The sequence below is a fragment of the Schistosoma mansoni genome, chromosome 2, assembly GCF_000237925.1.
Source record: "Schistosoma mansoni strain Puerto Rico chromosome 2, complete genome".
NCBI classification, from domain to species: Eukaryota; Metazoa; Platyhelminthes; class Trematoda; order Strigeidida; family Schistosomatidae; genus Schistosoma; species Schistosoma mansoni.
Window position 1 is genome coordinate 30,394,564 of NC_031496.1, and position 19,426 is coordinate 30,413,989.

A 19,426-nucleotide genomic window follows, 5' to 3' on the forward strand; every position below is an offset into this window, starting at 1 on the left:
AACTTCATAAGCATGAATCTTGTTCCTCACCCCATTTGAATGAACTGGATGTCAAAACATTAAATCAACAGTTGGCACGACAAATAAACTTGGGAGTAAGACGGAAATAATGTTGAAAAGCACCCACTAGTGAACGTAGTTCTGTAAGATTTTTTGAAGACGGTGTATTTGTCAATGGAGCTAGTCCCTTTATATCTGGTCTAAAACCATTACCATCAACTAGGTATTCAAGGCATTCGAAACTAGATACACAAAATTAACACTTATTTGGATTCACTGTAATATTCTTCTCAATTAAACGACTCAAAAAAGCAATAAGTCTCTAGTCATTAACTACTTTGTCAGTACAATGAACGATGAGATCATCTTGATAAACGTCAACACCTTCAAGATCACTGACTACCTTATTCACAACTTCTTGAAATATCACATCAAAATCACCCACCTGAGCTACAAATCTCCACCATTTCAATACCTTCAGTTAATGCTTAAATTATCACCAGTATGTAATTCAGAAAAAAAGTTAGCTACTAGAATTTCTCCACAATTCACTATTAACTTATTTGATTGACCCGGAATTTTTTCGGTAGGTGTCCCTAGTTGTGTGGTTATTGTTTGAATATTTTAAGTCAATTGTAAAGAAATTCTAATAATTCACTTCTTTTTGAAGAAGAGTTTGAACTGTTTAGTGTTGATAAGAAGTTTACCATAGTAATATACTATGGAGACAACCCAAAGAAAATATGTATACTATAACTGCTAAAATCCAACTATATCAGTTGTGAAATAATTATTCAATAGTGGCCATAGGATAACTGCTGAGCTATATCTCAAGCTGGCTGATACTCGACAGTACATTGATTTCCCAATCATAAAAATAGAGAGAGTAAGTATTAAAGCATTTTTTAGTTAAGAGGAAGTATATTACGAACGCTAATAAACAAAAAATTATAATTGATGGACGACCCTTGAGGAACGCTAGACTGACCTGTAGAGTGTGCACCTAATAACCAGGACCGAGTGGGGGGTTAAAATCCTGTGTAAGGAATTAAAATTATGATTGACAATTGATGGTTAAGATAAGGAATTGGATCTCGGTTTTTCATTACAAACTAACATCAGCTATAATGTCAAAACTTCATTTATCCAAATGCATGAGTGAATTTCGCGCCAAAATTAGAGACCTGTTATCTTATACGTGACTGGTTCGTCCATAAATTATAGTCTCGCCAAAAGTTACCAATTAGTAAATACATGGAAGTGAAGTGGTAGTGTACGATGACGTAAAGGCATTAATCTTTCAACTAAACGGTTTCAGATTCAAAACATGTTTAGTGGCCCGGTATTTGATTCCAGATAGATCGTTTTTGATTGTCATCGAAATGCACATGTCGCCAATCCTCATGCATAATCATCGTCTTAAATCGCGTTGGTGAATAACGGAATTAAATAAGTCAAATATGAGAATGGATTTTTGAATACGTATATTTTGTAAAATCATTGATCGGAAAGCGAAGCAAAACAAAATGATACGCAGAGATGAAGGCGAATAAGCCAATTTGATGTGACCAAGCGTTAATCGATATTTATAGTCACACAAAAATATGCGCTCACGTAAAAACAGTCAAGGCTGATAAGTTTGAGAAAAATGAGTCAATTGGTCACTACAGGAATGAGAATATTTTATGTGGGCTTGACATATGGCTAGTCAATATACATCAGCCAATTACTTCAAAGTCACCAGATAGATGATCGTGTGGCTAAGCATCACATCAACTGATGTGGCTTAAGGTCAAGAAAACTAACTTAAACTTGGCAAGTAAGTTATATATGCTACATTTGTATGAGAAATCATTTGCGTCGTTTGTGTATCTTAGAAGACTGTTTTTCTTGATGCCAACTTGATCTACATAACTTATTGTTTTCATTTAATTTACACAAGGAATATATAAATGAAATTCTGAATAAATTTGAAGCAAACTTCCTACCTATTTCTTGGATCCAATGAAACGCATTGACTTGTCATATTTAATAATATAGGTGGTGTATTGATGGGAAATTTTTCTAATTTCATTAATTCATTCATATCTATACACAAAGTTTTTACATCACGTATTAAACTATCTGGATCAGCATTTGAACGTAGAATTAATTGACACATAATTGTACCAAATGAATATACATCTACTGAATTATCATATGGTTGATCCGCTATCATTTCTGGAGCCATCCAATAAGGACTACCAACCTTTTTAATAATTGATTGTGAGAAAAAGGGAAACAAAAGATTTATATATAGAAAAGGAAATCTAAAATACAAGAACTTTATTATTTCAATTAGTTATACAGGATGGAACATATATGCATAATAGGACGAAACGGCCGCCCGGTGCTTCCAGGTTTTCCATTGTGGTCTAGCTTCAATTTATTCATGATTTCAACTATGAAAATATTGAAATATCCACAAAAACCTCTTCTGATATATGCATTGGTTCAAATTACCATACCTTATCAACACAGGAAGATTAAATTATCGAAAAATACGCATCAAACTAATAGAAATAACAGTAGCAGAAAATTTTCCGGCATGTGCAATATGATTCGAAAAGAATAGAATTGAACAATAAAAATTGTGAATATTTTAAGACCGATTTTGGCTTATGTCACTCAAAGTATATAATTAACGGTTACGATAATTGCACGGATTCTAACAATGGAACCTATACTTATTTAAACAACTCAGTTCAACAGTCAATAACTTTATGAACTGATGTTATATGTTGGTTTGCTTGCCTCTAGCCTTCTTCAAACTACTTCTATGACATTGTTCATTAAGGTAGACAGTGGTTGGGAATACGTAATACATATCGTTATCACTTTAATCGATGAATGTTGACTACCATATCAATTGGTTTACTATCTTTACCTAGTACTCTGCTGTTAACCTCAGACATTTTACATTTAATTAAGATCAGAGTATCGTGTTTAAATATAACAACCATACACTGAATACTTCATTTGCAATTTTCCATGAATTGCACTTCACATTCTGCATAATTCTTCTAGTTCATAATTCCTTTTCACTTCCATTTCTATTCTCTTCAACTCGATCTTTTTAGCCTTTTACTGCCAGGTTTTACACTACCGATTGGTAATAATGTTTTGATGCCATTGTTTATTCTACCTCACTGTTACCATGTTCAACAGACTTTTATTATCACTATTATTGTAATTATCATCATGTTGAAAAAGAAGTATATATATTTGTGATTGTACAGCTCTGTAAATGAGTTTACCGATAAGAGGACTCTCCACTGAACCAATCATTCTTATTTTATGTCTCAATGGCTATGTCCTGTTGACTAGAAACATACTGTGCCATGAAGTTATTGTTAGAATGGTATAAAATTCGAGATCACATTTTAATCCAGTATGATATTTAAATGATATATTTTTGTCTAGTATATATGCAACGAGGGTGATTAATGGACGACCCTGGAAGTGACCTCGAGGAAATCCATCTGCCTACTAAGGTCGGAAGAGGGCTATAAATTAGTGTGAGAAATTACGATCAGGATTTAAAGTTAGGAATTAGAGTTAGAGATGTCATCACGAAATGACATCAGACATAGTGCCAAAACGTTAGGATAGACCCCACTCTTGTTCATAATTTCGACCTTGCACCTGGCAACCACTCAATCATTATTTGCACTATCGTAAACCAAGATGGAGGGTATGTTTCATATTCTGTCGTTTTTTGGTCGCTTACATGAAAAATGTAAAGTTTTCTACGACGAAAATACCACTCTATAGTGCTACGGACCTATCAAATGTAGTGCAGTCGAATCATGATGGAAGAAAAATTACAACATGGCAAAAATCATACCTCTAATTAATTCTATGGTATAAATTACCCCAGAATATATACAAATGAGTGACTAACTAAACGAAAACATAACTGTAATTACTGACCACGACACACAGATGAATTGACAACATGGAGTTTGTCCCCGACCCCATTTCCTCATATTGGTGAATGAATTTCAAATCAATGTCCAAGACGTGCTATCTCAAATCTGATTGGCTTGTCCCAACATTATCGTCTCGCCATATTTGCTTTATTTCGATATAAGATAGTTTTATATTAAATTTAGTGTGATATTTGTTCAGTATAGTGTCCAGAATTCATTTTGTTTTTAAGTCAGAGTAAAATCCATCTTAAAAAAAGAAAATGTATCTCCATTATCTTCAATTGTGTATGGATATTCATTACTGACTAATCATTGTTTACCAGTACAGTTTATTATGTATAAACGAGTGTGTTTGATTGCTGTGTGATTTAAAAGATGATATAAAATTTTCATCTATCATCAGTGATATCATTTTGTTTGTAATGTGTAAAACTTCAATCGAATTACACTTGACGGAGAAGCTTTGGAGGATGTGGAAACCTTTACATATCTGGGCAGCATCATTGATGAACACGGTGGATCAAATGCAGATGTGAAGACATGCATCGGCAAAGCATTAGCAGCATATTTACAACCGAAGAACATCTGCAACTCAAAATAATTGTCATTCAACACCAAGGTCAGAATTTTCAATACAAATGTCAAGACAGTTCTACTGTATGGGTCAGAGACGTGGAAAACTACGAAAGCCATCATCCAGAAGATACAGGTGTTTATTAACAGTTGTCTACGCAAGATACTTCGGATCCGATGGCCAGACACTATCAGCAACAACCTACTGTGGGTGAGAACAAACCAGATTCCAGCGGAGGAAGAAATCAGGAAGAAGCGCTGGAAGTGGATTGGGCACACTTTGAGGAAATCACCCAATTGTGTCACAAGACAAGCCCTCACATGGAATCCTGAAGGTCAAAGGAGAAGAGGAAGACCGAAGAACACATTACGCCGAGAAATAGAGACAGACATGAGAAGAATGAACAAATAATGGATAGAATTAGAAAAGAAAGCCGAGGACAGAGTGGGTTGGAGAATGTTAGTCGGCGGCCTATGCTCCATTGGGAGTAACAGGCGTAAGTAAGTGTAAACCTTAGTTTTTGTTTTCCAAATTGTACATGATATAGGATACTAATGGTTTAAGCTTTAAAACTGCTTTGACTATGCACTCTATGCATTTGACATTCATGTGTATTTTATTCAATGGGCTTACGTTTAAGGGACCATAGTAATTACAGTATCAGCTCTCTTATCCAGTCACTGAGTACATATACTAAGGAATAAAAAACAGTTTATTGTACCAAACACACATCAAAAGGAATACACTAAGGTAGTTGAAATTATTCCATTTGATTGAGTGAAATTATTTGAAACCAATAGATACCGACCTTTAAATGCTTAACAATCATTTCACTTACAACAGTATGTCTTCTTGGATGATTGTATGCATGATGACGTCTAAGACGATGGGTATGATTACAGTGAACATCAGTGTTATTTGAAGTATCAGAAGAAGAATCTTGAATTATTGATACAGAGTCATTTGTTGTTGTTGTTGTGTGTTTACAAGATGGAATTGACTGAACTAATTTTGACAATCCAAAGTCAGATACAACTACAGAGTCATCCTAATGAAAAGAAAATAAGAAAAAACTGTCTAGAAAACTACTGTAATTCTTTTCAAATCTCAAGTTAGTTGGGAAAAACAATCGATCCATGAGACTAAATAGTCAGAAAAATATCGAATGAATGATATGATGATAAATAAAATTTTCAGTACCACCTTTAGGCAGACTTTAAGTAGATGACACAACAAAAGACAGCATACCTGCTGGACAAGTTGGTAGCTAACTGAATTGAGTAGCTGTGAGCAGATAACTCGTTGAGGTTTGGAGTAGAAAGTACTGGGTTCGAGTCCCATTTTGAAGAACATCAAACAATGAGATGGAGGTATATCTAAATGATGGGTCCTATATAGAACGAGAAAAATGTCCTGGATCGCAATACTGATATTCTAAGGAAGTAACAAGTAGTAATCCAAGTGACTTCTGATTACACAGTGGCTATAAATGTAAAATGTTATACGGTTCATCGGTTTTAGTGACTTCCATTTCTCATTCTGGAAGATCTCATTAAAATTTACTGTGCTCTTATTTACGGCATCAAAATGGTATGTCTAAATGGTGCACGCCAGTTTTAAAATGCCTTTTATAAGGTAAAGGACAAAAACTTTAACAAAAGCAATCGACTACATGGCTTGAAGATTAAAAATTAGTTACGCAGTGTAGATCATATAGAAATATAAAAAGCAGAGATTTCAGATGGTATAAAGTAATTGAGCTTAAACAATTATCAAAGATTCAAAATTTTGTGAAAGTTAACTTGTGAAGATAACGGCCCATACATTTTCTCTATTGAAATATTCATGATTTATATGAAAGTTTTGAAGCTGTACGGACGCCCAAAACGACGCTAATACATTAATGAATCACCTTCACTATTCAGTGATTAGTTATTACAAATATCTTATTTCAACAGGAGGTCAGTCACCACTCAAATAGTTCAATGATACTGTTTTGAACTATTCTGCTGGTTGACGCAGTCTCGAACTCCATAAGCAATGTTAGCTACCTAGAAACTCCAGGTACGGGTTTTTTATAAGCGCCAGATGGCACGAAATCCAAGTTCATAGTCCCCTGTCGACTAATTCCAGCCATTTAAAGTCAAAACAAAGTTATTAGTTTTACTGACTATACAATTTGATCTAATAGTTCTGTAACAGCACCAAAGAATATAGTACAAATCAGGGTTCACGAGCCATTCATTTCATTATGATCCCAAAACTGACGTATATTCCTAATAGTTTGAAAAATCAAATTTTTTCTAATTCACACTCATTTGATTCGATTAACACAGTGTGACGTTATCTAGTTCAATCCTATTTGGTTCCAATTACTTTCTTTTTATCGAAAGAAATGTTTTTTTCTTTTAGGGAAATAAATTTGAACAATAATAATAATTGTAAGCAAAGATGGATAGTGGGTAGCAGTGGAATCCAGGACGCGCACCACTTCGTCCTATTCGGGACTCGTCAGCTGGATGTACCTGCATCTCAGAGTTGATGTTCACTCTGATAATCGAACCCAGTACCTTTCGCTTCAAACGCCATGGCATTATCCACTCGGCCACTGAGTCCTGATAGCCCCTTGCTTATGTAATGGGGTGAAGTTTAAATTCACTTAATATTGATCAAAAGGGGTTTTGTGGAGATTCCAGTATTTTCATAGTTGAGATCATGAGTCGATTGAAGCTAGACCACCATGGAAAACCTGGAAGCACTGGACATCCGTTTCGCCCTATTATGGGGCTCCTCAGCAGTGCGCATCCACGATCCCGCCTCGCGAGATTCGAACCCAGGAACTACCAGTCTGGCGCCAGAGTACTTAACCGACAGACCACTGAGCCGGCATCCAACGGTGTTAATGTCTAACTTCAACTAATCCACAATGTTTGAGCAACCGTTCATCAATTGTCTTCAGTGAGTTGATATCTCTACAACAGACTTGGTTGAACTCCACTGGTCACTGCTTCCCACTAGAACTCAAGGAAACATCCATTGAAGTCAGTCACTATGCTTGTGAATTAAGGCTATATCGAGGCAATACGCACAGTATGCATATATGCCAATTAGAGACTGACCAGTTGCAATCCTAAAACATTAATGGGAAGATTCAAATAAACAATACTAAAATAATAATAATAATGTTTCAAATCGTTAACGTAATGAATGATGTTTATAAATAATGTTCATCAAATAGCTTACTTGTCGTACTAGACAATTATTCGTAGTTAAATCCCGATGTATAACATCATGTTTATGTAAATAAGCCTAAAAGTTGCATCAATAAAATTTTTAAAAAATACAAATCATGTTAATTCACAATTAATGTAAACAGTTATACCATTACATATTTTCATGATTCAGAAACATGGTATATTACAAAATGTTCACTTGTAATAAAATAAGGTTCTACAACCTATTCTCTTCTCTATGATGATGATCTCGGAAAAGTCTTTTAAACTATCAAAATTATACTTGTTATATCCTTGTGAAAATTAATGTACGGATAACTCCTGAGATCTATTTTTACGTATGCATGTTACTCCTAATGGAGCATAGGCCGCCGACCAGCATTCTCCAACCCACTCTGTCCTCGGCCTTCCTTTCTAGTTCTATGTGAGGGCTTGTCTTGTGACGCAGTTGGGTGACTTCCTCAATGTGTGTCCTTAGCGTTTTTTAGCGATTTACTTTTCTACGGGATGGGGTCGCTAACCGCCTGCCCAACCCTCCTCCTTTACCCGGGCTTGAGACCGGCAGTAGCCCCCGGAGGAGCTGCAAGCGGAGTTTGAGATCTATTAATGAACTAATATTGTACAAATATTTTTACTGTATAACTATTCAGTAATTAGATTGTACATATCCATATTCTTCTTATTATAAGCTTCATTTTGATCTATAGATTATTATTACACGATTTACCGTTCCTAAATTATACTCAGCTTATTTATTACTGTCTTCCACATTCACAGCCACATTTTGGCTTTAATGTAATTAAATGTTATTTCCTACTTTATAGTGCAATATGATCTGTTTGTCTATTATGTAAACCAAGTATGCTTGAAATAAATGATTCGCATAGTGGAAGCTGTCGTTGGTGTTCCGGACTGAGGTGGATGGGCTAGGCGGACAGAGGACCAATAAGGATGCTAGGCTGCTCATACCGGTCGAAAGTCATTGGTTTGGCACTGTACTAAGATTGAATAAGGAGTATTCCGATTGGCAAATAAATCATGCGATAAAAAGCGGGCCGTTAATTTACAACAATACTGATTGTTTATCACAGGCGGAACATCGCATATTTGTCTTTCATGTCTTTGACAGATTTATCACGATAGAAACAGAAGGGAAATTTTTTTACATCTATTTATGGAAACAAAAGTTAATCTCTTGTTGTTAAGACCGATAAAGCAAGGCTCAAAAATGTGACCCAAAGATAGTCTTTCAACAATTAAATCTTAATAACGATAAAGACAACATTCTTTCACGTAACAAAAGTTGATTAATGAGTAAAACAAAAAAAATAAAACTGAACTTACCATCCCTGATGCAATATCACGACCAAATGTTATTATTTTAATCCAATCAAATGAATATCTAATCTTATCCAAGCATAATGAATGTAAACTTCCTTTTTCAATGTATTCAGTAATAAGACAAAATTGTCTATTTCGAATAACTACACCGACTATTGTTAATATATTTGGATGTTTTAAATTTTGAAGTAATGAAACCTGAAATAAATAAGATAATTATTTAAATCAAGTGTAAACAAATATGATAATACGATAAATCAGTGAAATAATATTGGTACAAAGGGGCACCAAATTGATATGCGCCGCACAAATCTCATTCGATTTGTGTCAGGGCTATGATACTGCCCAGAATCCCAAACTGAAGCAGGTGGTTTTCTTAGGGGGCCACACCCCGAGCCTTTAACCTCAAGATCTGATCCACAAGACAGTGGAACATCGTAAGGAGATGCAGTCCCATGGTAGCCGGTGACCAACGATTGATTCCATGTGCACCATTGATTTGGAATCAGGGTTCTCCAACTCCCCTAGGTGGACCCTCCGTGTCCACCAACCCGGTTAAAGCGCCTGACATTTGCATTTCGTCCTCTCAATTTCGTAAACAACAACCTCGCTAAGAGAAAGCAGTGCGTAGGACTTCCCTAGTAGAGACTATATACGCGTGGCCATGTGAGAGCATTTCGAGAGGGAGAGCGATATCTTCCCACTCTAGGCCGTACCAGAGTATTTTGGGGCAGTGAAATAATAAGGGACATTATGTTGTTTGAAATGGCTAAAACATCTTGGATAATAATATGGAAGACCTGGCACTAAAATGTATAAGTTTATATTGAAATAATTTCACATGTTAATAGATTGTAAGTGAAGGGAATTACCAATGTGAAAGTTAAGAGTCGATATTACGGTTGAAATTAATGATAAATAAAAAATTATCCATAAAGAACAAATATTTCGAAAATATAAAAGGAAAGAAACTAAAGAATAAGAATTATGAGATAATATTAAGACTTTAGAATTGTCTGAAGGGGGTTTTGTGGAGATTTTAGTAAATTTATATAGTTGAAATCATGAGTCAATTGAAGCTAGACCACTATGGAAAACCTGGAAGCACTAGACGGTCGTTTCGTCCTATTGTGGGACTCCTCAGTAGTGCGCATCCACGAATTGAATTGAACAAAACAATTTCCGTATGATACTGTCCTATCTTTTTACATAAAATCCATAAGCGCTTAGTATATAAGTATGTGTTTTATTTTTTTTTATTATAACATAATACATTCACGTTTGTTCACAGTCTTCCTTTCTGGTCTTCAACCAGTGACCTATGAGTAACTATTAGAGTACATTTCAAACTGCTGTGACAATTTCTATATCATTAAATAGATTACCATTACTTATTTTAGACGCATATGAATCTAACAAAATGGAATGGTTTAAAGCGATAATTTTCATTTCAACGGGTTCTAATCTAGTTATATAACTTCATGAATTGTTAAGGACAATAATCTTTGATCATGTAATGTTTCAGTTTGTAACAAAACATCATAATATAGATTGTATTGCGAGACTATAATTTATGGACGACCTTTGAACGAATCTCGAGTGACCCTGAAGAATATTAGTCAATCAGGTAACAGTTAGTATAGAGTAAAAAATATATTATACAACACCAAAGAATTAGAGTGGGTACACTTCTTTTACATGGTCCGAAAACTTGCCAAGGTTAGAAAATAGTTCAAAGGTTCTAAAATTGTAATGCATAAGGTAGAGGAACTTATCCATATGGCTCCATAGTACTCGGTCTCTGGAGCCATAGTAAGGTCACAAAAACTCTCTCAGCCTCGTTCACATAGCTTCAATATTGTTTGTATGTACTCCGGTAGTGTATGTTTGTCATTTTTATTACGCATATATCCGTAAAACACTCATACCTCTGAACAGCCGAAGCTTCAGTAACATCTGCGAATATTGCAGCCACTAATACTGGTGTTTTTATTATACAGTTCACAGCAATTACTATAATTTGCTTTAGTTTCAATCTGGATCGAGAGAAAAAAGTTCCTATTCTAGCAGACTTCTTCCTCTAACATATATTACATCGAAAGAACATCATCAGGGCAGTCAGCACAAGGTCTACAAGTCAATTGATTACCTCAAATACAAATAAAGGTACTTCTTAGTAGTCCCATTTATTGTATCCGCTTAATTGTCTCTGTGAACCGATTGTACATTAGCATTAGGTACTAAAATTAGCGCTGTGAGCTTGAAATCCTTCAAACGCCTCTTATTAGCTCATCCATAAATTATAGTCTCACCGATTGTATTAAAATGTAATTGATTTCATTGAAACTTAATTACTAAATACAAATTAGTATACTCAAATCTCAGCTAGCTATAGTTTACAGTGAAATGACCAACAATAATACAATGTGCCTTGACCAATGTAGATTATCTTATAATTTGAGTTTAAATTTTCTATATATCAATTATACTTATTGTTAGTAGTATTTTAATGTTAAAGATCAATGTGAAACTAACCGAAGTCAGAATAGTTTACAAAACATAAATGAACAGAATACATAGTCAACATTCATATATAGATATATAGATATGTGTGCGATACTTTGCCGAGGAATGTATTCATATTGAAATGCATAATAACTACATTGACCTAAACAAAACAAGAAAAAATCTCGTAAAGATCACTAAGATTGATTGAATAAAGTGTATTATAGAGTTTTAGTTTAATTAGTAGTTTCTATTCTCATTCTAACAATAATTAGCATACATATAGAGATATAAATTATTACATAATCTAATTGTATGTGATTGAACATTTTACATATGGAAGATTCTGTTAACTTGAAAATATTGTGAAACTTACAAAACTACATGTATCAAAGAAATAGGCGTTTTCAGCCAATATATACTATTCCATAACTCAGTCAGTTAGTTAGTCAGCTACAACGTAGGACCAGGCACATTTATGCATCGGTCCAAGTTGCCATACCTCACTCGTTAGCACAACAAGATCAACACCGGATTCATAGAAATAGTTAATTTAGTGGTGGTAGTATATAAAAGAAAGGTTGTATATAGGGGTATAGTATAAGAAGGAAGAAAGTTATGAAGCAAATTTAATCTCAAGGTTTAAGGGAAGATAAAGAGTGTATACACCTACGCCATTGTGATCAATTCTGAGCCATGTCACCTAGAGTCTCCAACCATTGGTTAAGTAGTCACGCGGACCCCAACCAAGTAGTCTGCATCTACCAGCATGAGTCAGACTAGAAGTTAGTGACTTCATGCTTTGATGCCACGTTTTGGTTTGGCCGCCCCTAACTCTCTTCTGAACATCCCCAATACTAGCCAGCATAGTGCGTCGTGGTGATCCGTGTTCAGGCATACGTAACACGTGGCCTAACCATCTCAGTTTATGAAGATTCATGACCTCATCAACTGATTTACCATCATTCCCTAATACTCTGTGTCTAACCAATTTTATATCATCTACATTATTATCAGAAAACAATTGAAGTTACAGAGATCATGTAAAAACGCTCCAGAGTGTGTATTTTCGTCGTATGAATAGTTTAATTTGTTAATATTCAAACGTCACATACGTTTGTAAATCATTTAACAAGTTATCATATAGATAGATACATTCAATCACTGTTCTATAATTGACTTGTATATTTTATTCTACTACCAGTCAGTCAGTCAATCAATCGCAAATAATATACAACCAGAGATTTATGTGCCTTACTCCTACTCTAGCCAGTATCAAGTGTTGAGGTAGGTTGTTGTTGAGCAGACGTGTAGTGGGTCCCAACTACCTTATTTGGTGAAGGTCCCTAAACTCACCAATAGATTAATCAGTTTCGTCTAGTACCATCTGTCTAAACTAAATATAGCTCACTCTATGGTCCCAACACATGTGAGTATTGCTCTAAAGATATCTATGATCTGATACTAGTAACCAGCCCATGCTCTCTACTTCTTAAGGTAATGTTTCACAAGCATATAGAAAAAAATGGTGGATTGTTGCATAGGATACTGGTTCTTTTGTTGGCAGAAATTTTCCCTACAGCACAGGTAACACAATTTAGTAAAGTCAACCGAGCTTTATTAACATGTGTCGAATTTATATCAGATCCAACCAAATGGGGCTGATGAAAAATCTAAAATAATTTAAGTGATTCACTCAGTCAGACAACCCGAATTCAGGCGTTGAGACGGAGTAGTCTTGAGGAGAAACTTATAATTTAGCGACTGAGAAACTCTAAATGTGCTTGGACTGTAGCTAAGGGCGATTAAGGGACTGCTTCTGATAAGCGCCGTCACTAAATGAACCAGGTAATAATCACACTTTTAGTTAGGGGCAGCCGAACCAAAACGTGCCACCAGAGCTTGAAGTCACTAACTTCTAGTCTGAGTCATGTTGGTAGAATACTACTACTTGGCTAGAGTCCGCATGACTATCGTAACCAATGGTTGGAGACTCAAGGTGACATGGCTAAGAATCAGTCACAATGGCGTAGGTATATACAATCTTTATCTGCCCTTAAACCGTGAGATTAAAACTACTTTATACCTTTCTTTCTACGAACTAATTCTTTCTTCCTGTATTGTATCCTTATACACAATCTTTATTTTATATATTACTACGATTGAAGCAACTACTACCATTTCGGTGTTCATCTTGTTGTACTAATGAGGTATGGTAATTTGGACCGATGCATATATGTGCCTGGTCCTACGTTGTAGCTGACTGACTGAAATCATCTGAACATATGTCACTCTCTGAAATGTCAGATTAAGAACCCACATCTATGTATACAGCGAGGCTGAATAAAAACGGTGATGATGAGCATATCTGACAAAGAGTGCTTGAGGCTGACAGTTGTGAAAATAGTTCGCCGTAAGTCTACACAAGGCCTATGTACTTCTTTAGTAGACCTTCCAATGATAAACACTGTTATAAAGCCTATCGGTAAACGAATTCGAATGTTAACTTCAGTTCAGGTAACACTACTACTGTCGGAGATCAGCAGGTATGTCTTGGTTCTGAAACCTGACAAACAGTGAATATTTGATCGACACTTCAATCACTAGAATAAGAGCGGCCTGCTTGAACATCTGGGCTGCCTGTTCCTGGCATCTAGATATTTCAACAAGTTATATCTTTCCTTGTTTGTTTTAATACATTATCGCATAACCTATTCAGGTTCGTTTGTACAATTTACAAAGGCCCAATCAAAAATATCGTGGTTGCTGGGAGGCAATATGCAGCGAAAAGAATGTACATTATTTAGATGTCGATTGACAGGACTGTTAACTTCTAACTGGGGATCACTCAATATTTGTCGACAGCATCGACCAAGAAGTAATAAACCAGAATTTGTTGAAATACATTGTGCTGAGAATTCTATATTGTACCAAAAATATAATATTGAATAAAGCTAATGATAATGATGATCCATATTTAAAGTCTATTCGGTTTACACGAGTTTGCTGTTCACGAGCTCTACTTTTGGGTTGCGTGTTTCCGGTGTTACAAGTAGGAACTTCGTTTGTGTAACTCACTCACAGAATAAAGATCCAAAATTTACAAAACAGGTCTGAATTCTAAACAACCAGAACCGCATAAAGTGCCAGGACATAAAGGCTTACATAATAAATCTGATGTTGACTGTAAATCGGGTGCATAGCAACTGAGCAGTTAACAAGAATATATAAAACATAATGAAGTAAGTTTGTGCTAAGTGTCACCCTGATGTTATAAAGACTCCTTGAAGCCAACTTACTCAATGATAATTATATAGTTACTAAATAGTATTAGGATGGTTTTTCTGAAGTTCTATTTGGATGCCGTGATCTGATGAGTAAATTAAGTTGAAAGTAGGACAGTACCTTACCGATGATAGAAGATAAGCATAACGCTACAGTCTAAATTATAGACCACTCCATTTCTACTCAATGATTTGGAAATATTGTGTAGGATTCATTTCTGTGTAGGGTCGTGAGTTTACATTACTGAGAAGTCACGCAATGGGATGAAACATTTGTCTAGTGATCTGCGAGTCTCAATTACTCTTCAAATGATATCAGTTCCCACTGGGAATCATCTTCAAAATATAAATACATTTATGAAAAACACTACGTTAGTAATCCAAACACAAGCTCAAATGAAAAATGGTATGATAAACTAAGAGACTGCTGAAAACTAAACAAATAGTGTAAATAAATAATTTAAAGCACTCATAAACTAACAAACGTTTTACATTTCACAGATTATATCCCTTCGTATACTTTCAAAAAATATAGGTTTGTTCCTTACCTCACGTACAATAGTTGCTTCGATTGCTTTATTTTGTTCAATAACCTCTTTAAGAACCAACAAACAATTAGATTGTCGGTGTTTTACCTGAAATGAAACGAGGTGGAAAGAATTTAACATGGTTAACACACATGTATAAAGAAACGAGTTTTCATCTTACGTAGGGAAATCCTGCAAGATGGATTTCTAAAACAAGCACAAAATAATGGAAATTGAATTGTTTCACTAATAATCCTCTCTAAGAGCGCAACAAGTTACATTGTTAGCATAAATAACGAAAACTTATTAAATGCGATGTTTTATGAATATTTAAAATAGGTTAAATAAAACAAAGACTATCTAAATCAATGTCTCTGTTGTATTGTTTTAAGATGTAATAAAATGGTGTCGATGTCGCTTCCTCAAAGCTTTATTCTAAAGTTTGGCAACCAGAAAGACATGATAAGAGCATATTTAACGAACAAACTCAAACGACTAAGCTGAATGACTGATAATATGTATGTATACGAATTCATCTTAAAAATTCACAGCAGTTTAAGGCCTTCTTATGACCACAATCTTTCACTTTTTTAATTCTTACAACGTTTTTGACTATGTAACTGTATGTCGGTCTGTGGTAAATCATCATGTGAGAGTAAATGATAATACTTAGTGCCATCTTCAAAACAGATGGTATTCCAACCCATAATCAACTTAGTTATAGATAAAATCCCTTGGCTGCTAACAGGCAAATCGTCACCAAATAAGTTTAATCTAGCAAGGTAATATAATGTCTCTCCGTGGGAACTTAACGTATAGTGTTTTGAAGTCGTAAGTAAACTTTTACATTATTGTATACTATTTCTCTTTAGATTCTACATAAGCGTGAAAATATTCTTCGTTTGACATCTCACACTGACATTTTCATGTACTAGCACTCAATGTGTTTGATCAACAATAATTGAAAACATGGTTGTCATAATAATAATAATACTATAGGAAAATGCCGTTTCAAGACATCAAAAATGATTAATGGGGATCTGTTACTTTCAAGAATCACAATTTATCTTCTTAGTAATAGAAATCAGTTAATAATCGAAAGCCCAACTTACTTTTATAGCTCTACCATATGATCCACTTCCAATTTCTCCCAATATTTCTAAATCTTTCTCGTCTATATTTGGAGGAAACTCTACCGTGGACCTAACACTAGTCGTTCGAGTCAATGAAACACGCTCACATTCTTCTTGAATGGTGCATTGAGCGTTTGAACGTGAAAATCTACAACTTAATATAGTTACTGGTATATTTTAAAAATTATTACCCACGATCCTTGCTATCATTTCGTAAAGATGTACTCTAAGAAAATGGATATTAATTTTCATCCAATGGAAATGATCTTACAGTGTGAAGTTTTTTTGTTATCATCCCTTAGTTTGTGAAATTTCCAGGCTCCTAGAAAACCAAAATTTATTTAAGAGTTTTATTTGAAGCAAACAAAACAGATGAAAAATATTTATTCTGTCGTATACTTCGATGGCATAGCCTGACAAATGCATAGGTTGTTGCAGCTTTATTTCATCTAGCTAAGCAGTTTTGCATTCATACAACGAACTCATAAAACAAGTTTAAACAAGCGTATACATGCTTAAACAGGCATAAAACAAAACAGATATGTGGCAGTTAAGTGTTATTTTTATCTTAAATAACATTTTCACTTGTCAAAAAATTTGACACATTAATGTCTAAAACAGAGGATGATAAGAAATATAAGAAACTAATCTTAAAATCATAATATTGAGTTGATGTAGAGGGGCTAAGATTTGTCGACAACATTCTACCACATAATGATTAAGATAACTTTATGTTTTCTAATCACCATGGAAGTAATAAACTGTTCGTTTCTAATATAAAATTAACTATAAATCAAAACAGAGAAATAAGTTCCACCATAAACTCCACATGACATTGTATCAGTTAAAATAGCCCAGTGTCTCAAAGCAAAAATGGTTATAGCAACAGGGGTATAGAAATATACAAAAATGTGACAAAACTCATAGTCGGACGAGGAAGGATATACAATAAGATCAGGTTTATAGAATGATGGAGAACAAGTGCATCTGGAATATTATGATCAGTATAAACCGTTAAATAAAGTTGTACAATTTTATTTATTAGTTGTTGAACTCAAACTAATTCTTTCCTTAATACCTGGTCAGTGGATTAAGCAACCGATTCGTAGAGACGAGACCAAACTCATCATTCAATTCCTTTGAGAAACTGTACTGTCACTACGAGTTACAGTGATCGCATATATATATATATAATTGCGTCTTTCGTATCCCTTAGAATCGGCGAGATTACGATTGATGAAAAAAATGATGTAAGTTAAGACAGTCAGTTTTGAACACTGCCTTGAAATTTACTCACCCATATAGTTAAAGATCATAACTAACTTCATTTTGAGATGAAAAACCTTACTTTAATCCCTAATATTTGAACCTGACTCCAAATCCTGTCGCCGATTCCGTACACTAAGTTCTCAACTCCTTTTGAATATATTGGGCATGGGGATGTCCTCAAAGTATTTGCGGTCACACAGAGGTTTTAAAGAGGGAAGTTTTATTGTCTCAACACGTGCGAGAAATCAAATTTGTGGAAGTATTACAGTATTTATTGGTTGTATTAGCTGTGACGACTTATAAAAATTGAATCTCCATAGAGATACGCATGCTCCCAAAGTTGTGAAAAAATGGATCAATTTTGCAAAATTGATCCATTTTGTATACCCGTGGGTATACTTTTTCCATTCTTCAGCCGGGTTACTGGCACCATTCACATATAATGAATGAAAGCAAGCATCTCAGACGTTTGTGGTAAAAATGTATGGCGAATCATGATTATAAAGTTTTCACCACAAAATATAATAGACTTTCAGATACCTGTCACTGGAAGTTCGATTAAATATGCACGACATAGTTTACACAAATGTGACAGCTATAAAGTACATTAAAACAAACATTAACTCAACTAAAAAATTTGTGTTTTGGATATCTATCCCGGATAAGAAATTACCTTTAAATGCGTTATCGAGCATCATTTTGCTTCACAACATTCATTTTACTTTTTAAAATGACAGGGTATCAACCCCCCTTTGATTGACTGGCTCACTTCATATTTAGAAAATCGACATTTTAGGGTCAGGGTTAACTTCACTCTCTCTCAGGCTATGGAATGTCCTAGTGGGGTCTCCCAGGGCTCAATACTAGGACCTCTTCTCCTCTTGATTTACATTAACGATCTTCCTCAACAAGTTTCATCTGACTTATTGCTTTTTGCTGATGATGTGAAACTTTGGAGAGAGGTAAGTAACCATAAGGATATACTTGTACTTCAAGAGGATCCGACTCAACTTCAAAGTTGGGCAGACGATAACGGACTTACCTTCAACACTTCAAAGTGCAGAGTAGTCCGTCTGTGACATGTTGCAGACTATAGTTACAACTTAGGTAACTCCTCTCTAGAAGTTTCCCAAGTCGAAAAAGATTTAGGAGTGTTGGTACCCTACGACCTGACGTCGTATGCGAACTGTGACAAAAACGCCTTTCAAGCGAACCTTGCACTGGTAACATTGAAGCGCATTTTTGGCCAGTTTGATGGTAGAACCTTCCATATAATCTTTAACAGTTTTATTCGTCCCCATTTAGAGTACGGAAACATAGTATTTCCTCCATACCTCCAAAAGGATAAGGACACTCTGGAACGTATCCAATGTCGAGCCACGAAATCAGTTCGGGGACTCAAATTCAAACCTTATGAAGAGCGCCTCCAACCACTTAACCTTTACCCGTTAGAGTACAGGCGTCTTAGAGGTAACCTTCTTATGACTTACAGTATCCTTAACACTTCTGGTCATCCCCTTAACCATCTTCTTAAGTTTAGCTCCAACACAAACCTAAGAGGTAACACACAGAGTCGACCGTAGACACAA

General features: G+C 35.0%; 1 protein-coding gene across 2 annotated transcripts in view; it reads right to left on the reverse strand.

Annotated features, from left to right (window-relative positions):
* The window catches only part of Smp_047870.1 (protein kinase), a gene marked incomplete at its 3' end in the record, with an annotated part of 19,719 nt that extends 1,326 nt beyond the window's left edge, over nt 1–18,393 (reverse strand). The window contains exons 1-9 of one of the 2 annotated variants that reach the window (XM_018796351.1): nt 18,378–18,393; nt 16,840–16,890; nt 16,760–16,794; nt 16,548–16,722; nt 15,457–15,543; nt 9,123–9,317; nt 7,789–7,854; nt 5,384–5,593; nt 1,989–2,248 (exon numbers count right to left, since the gene is read on the reverse strand). In XM_018796351.1, coding sequence (XP_018650573.1) covers nt 1,989–2,248; nt 5,384–5,593; nt 7,789–7,854; nt 9,123–9,317; nt 15,457–15,543; nt 16,548–16,722; nt 16,760–16,794; nt 16,840–16,863 — 1,052 coding nt within the window. In that variant the 5' untranslated portion in view covers nt 16,864–16,890; nt 18,378–18,393. Of the gene's footprint in view, nt 1–1,988; nt 2,249–5,383; nt 5,594–7,788; nt 7,855–9,122; nt 9,318–15,456; nt 15,544–16,547; nt 16,723–16,759; nt 16,795–16,839; nt 16,893–18,377 lie in introns of those variants that run through there. The other variant, XM_018796350.1, reaches the window with a different exon arrangement.
* Between the last annotated feature and the right edge of the window lie 1,033 nt (nt 18,394–19,426).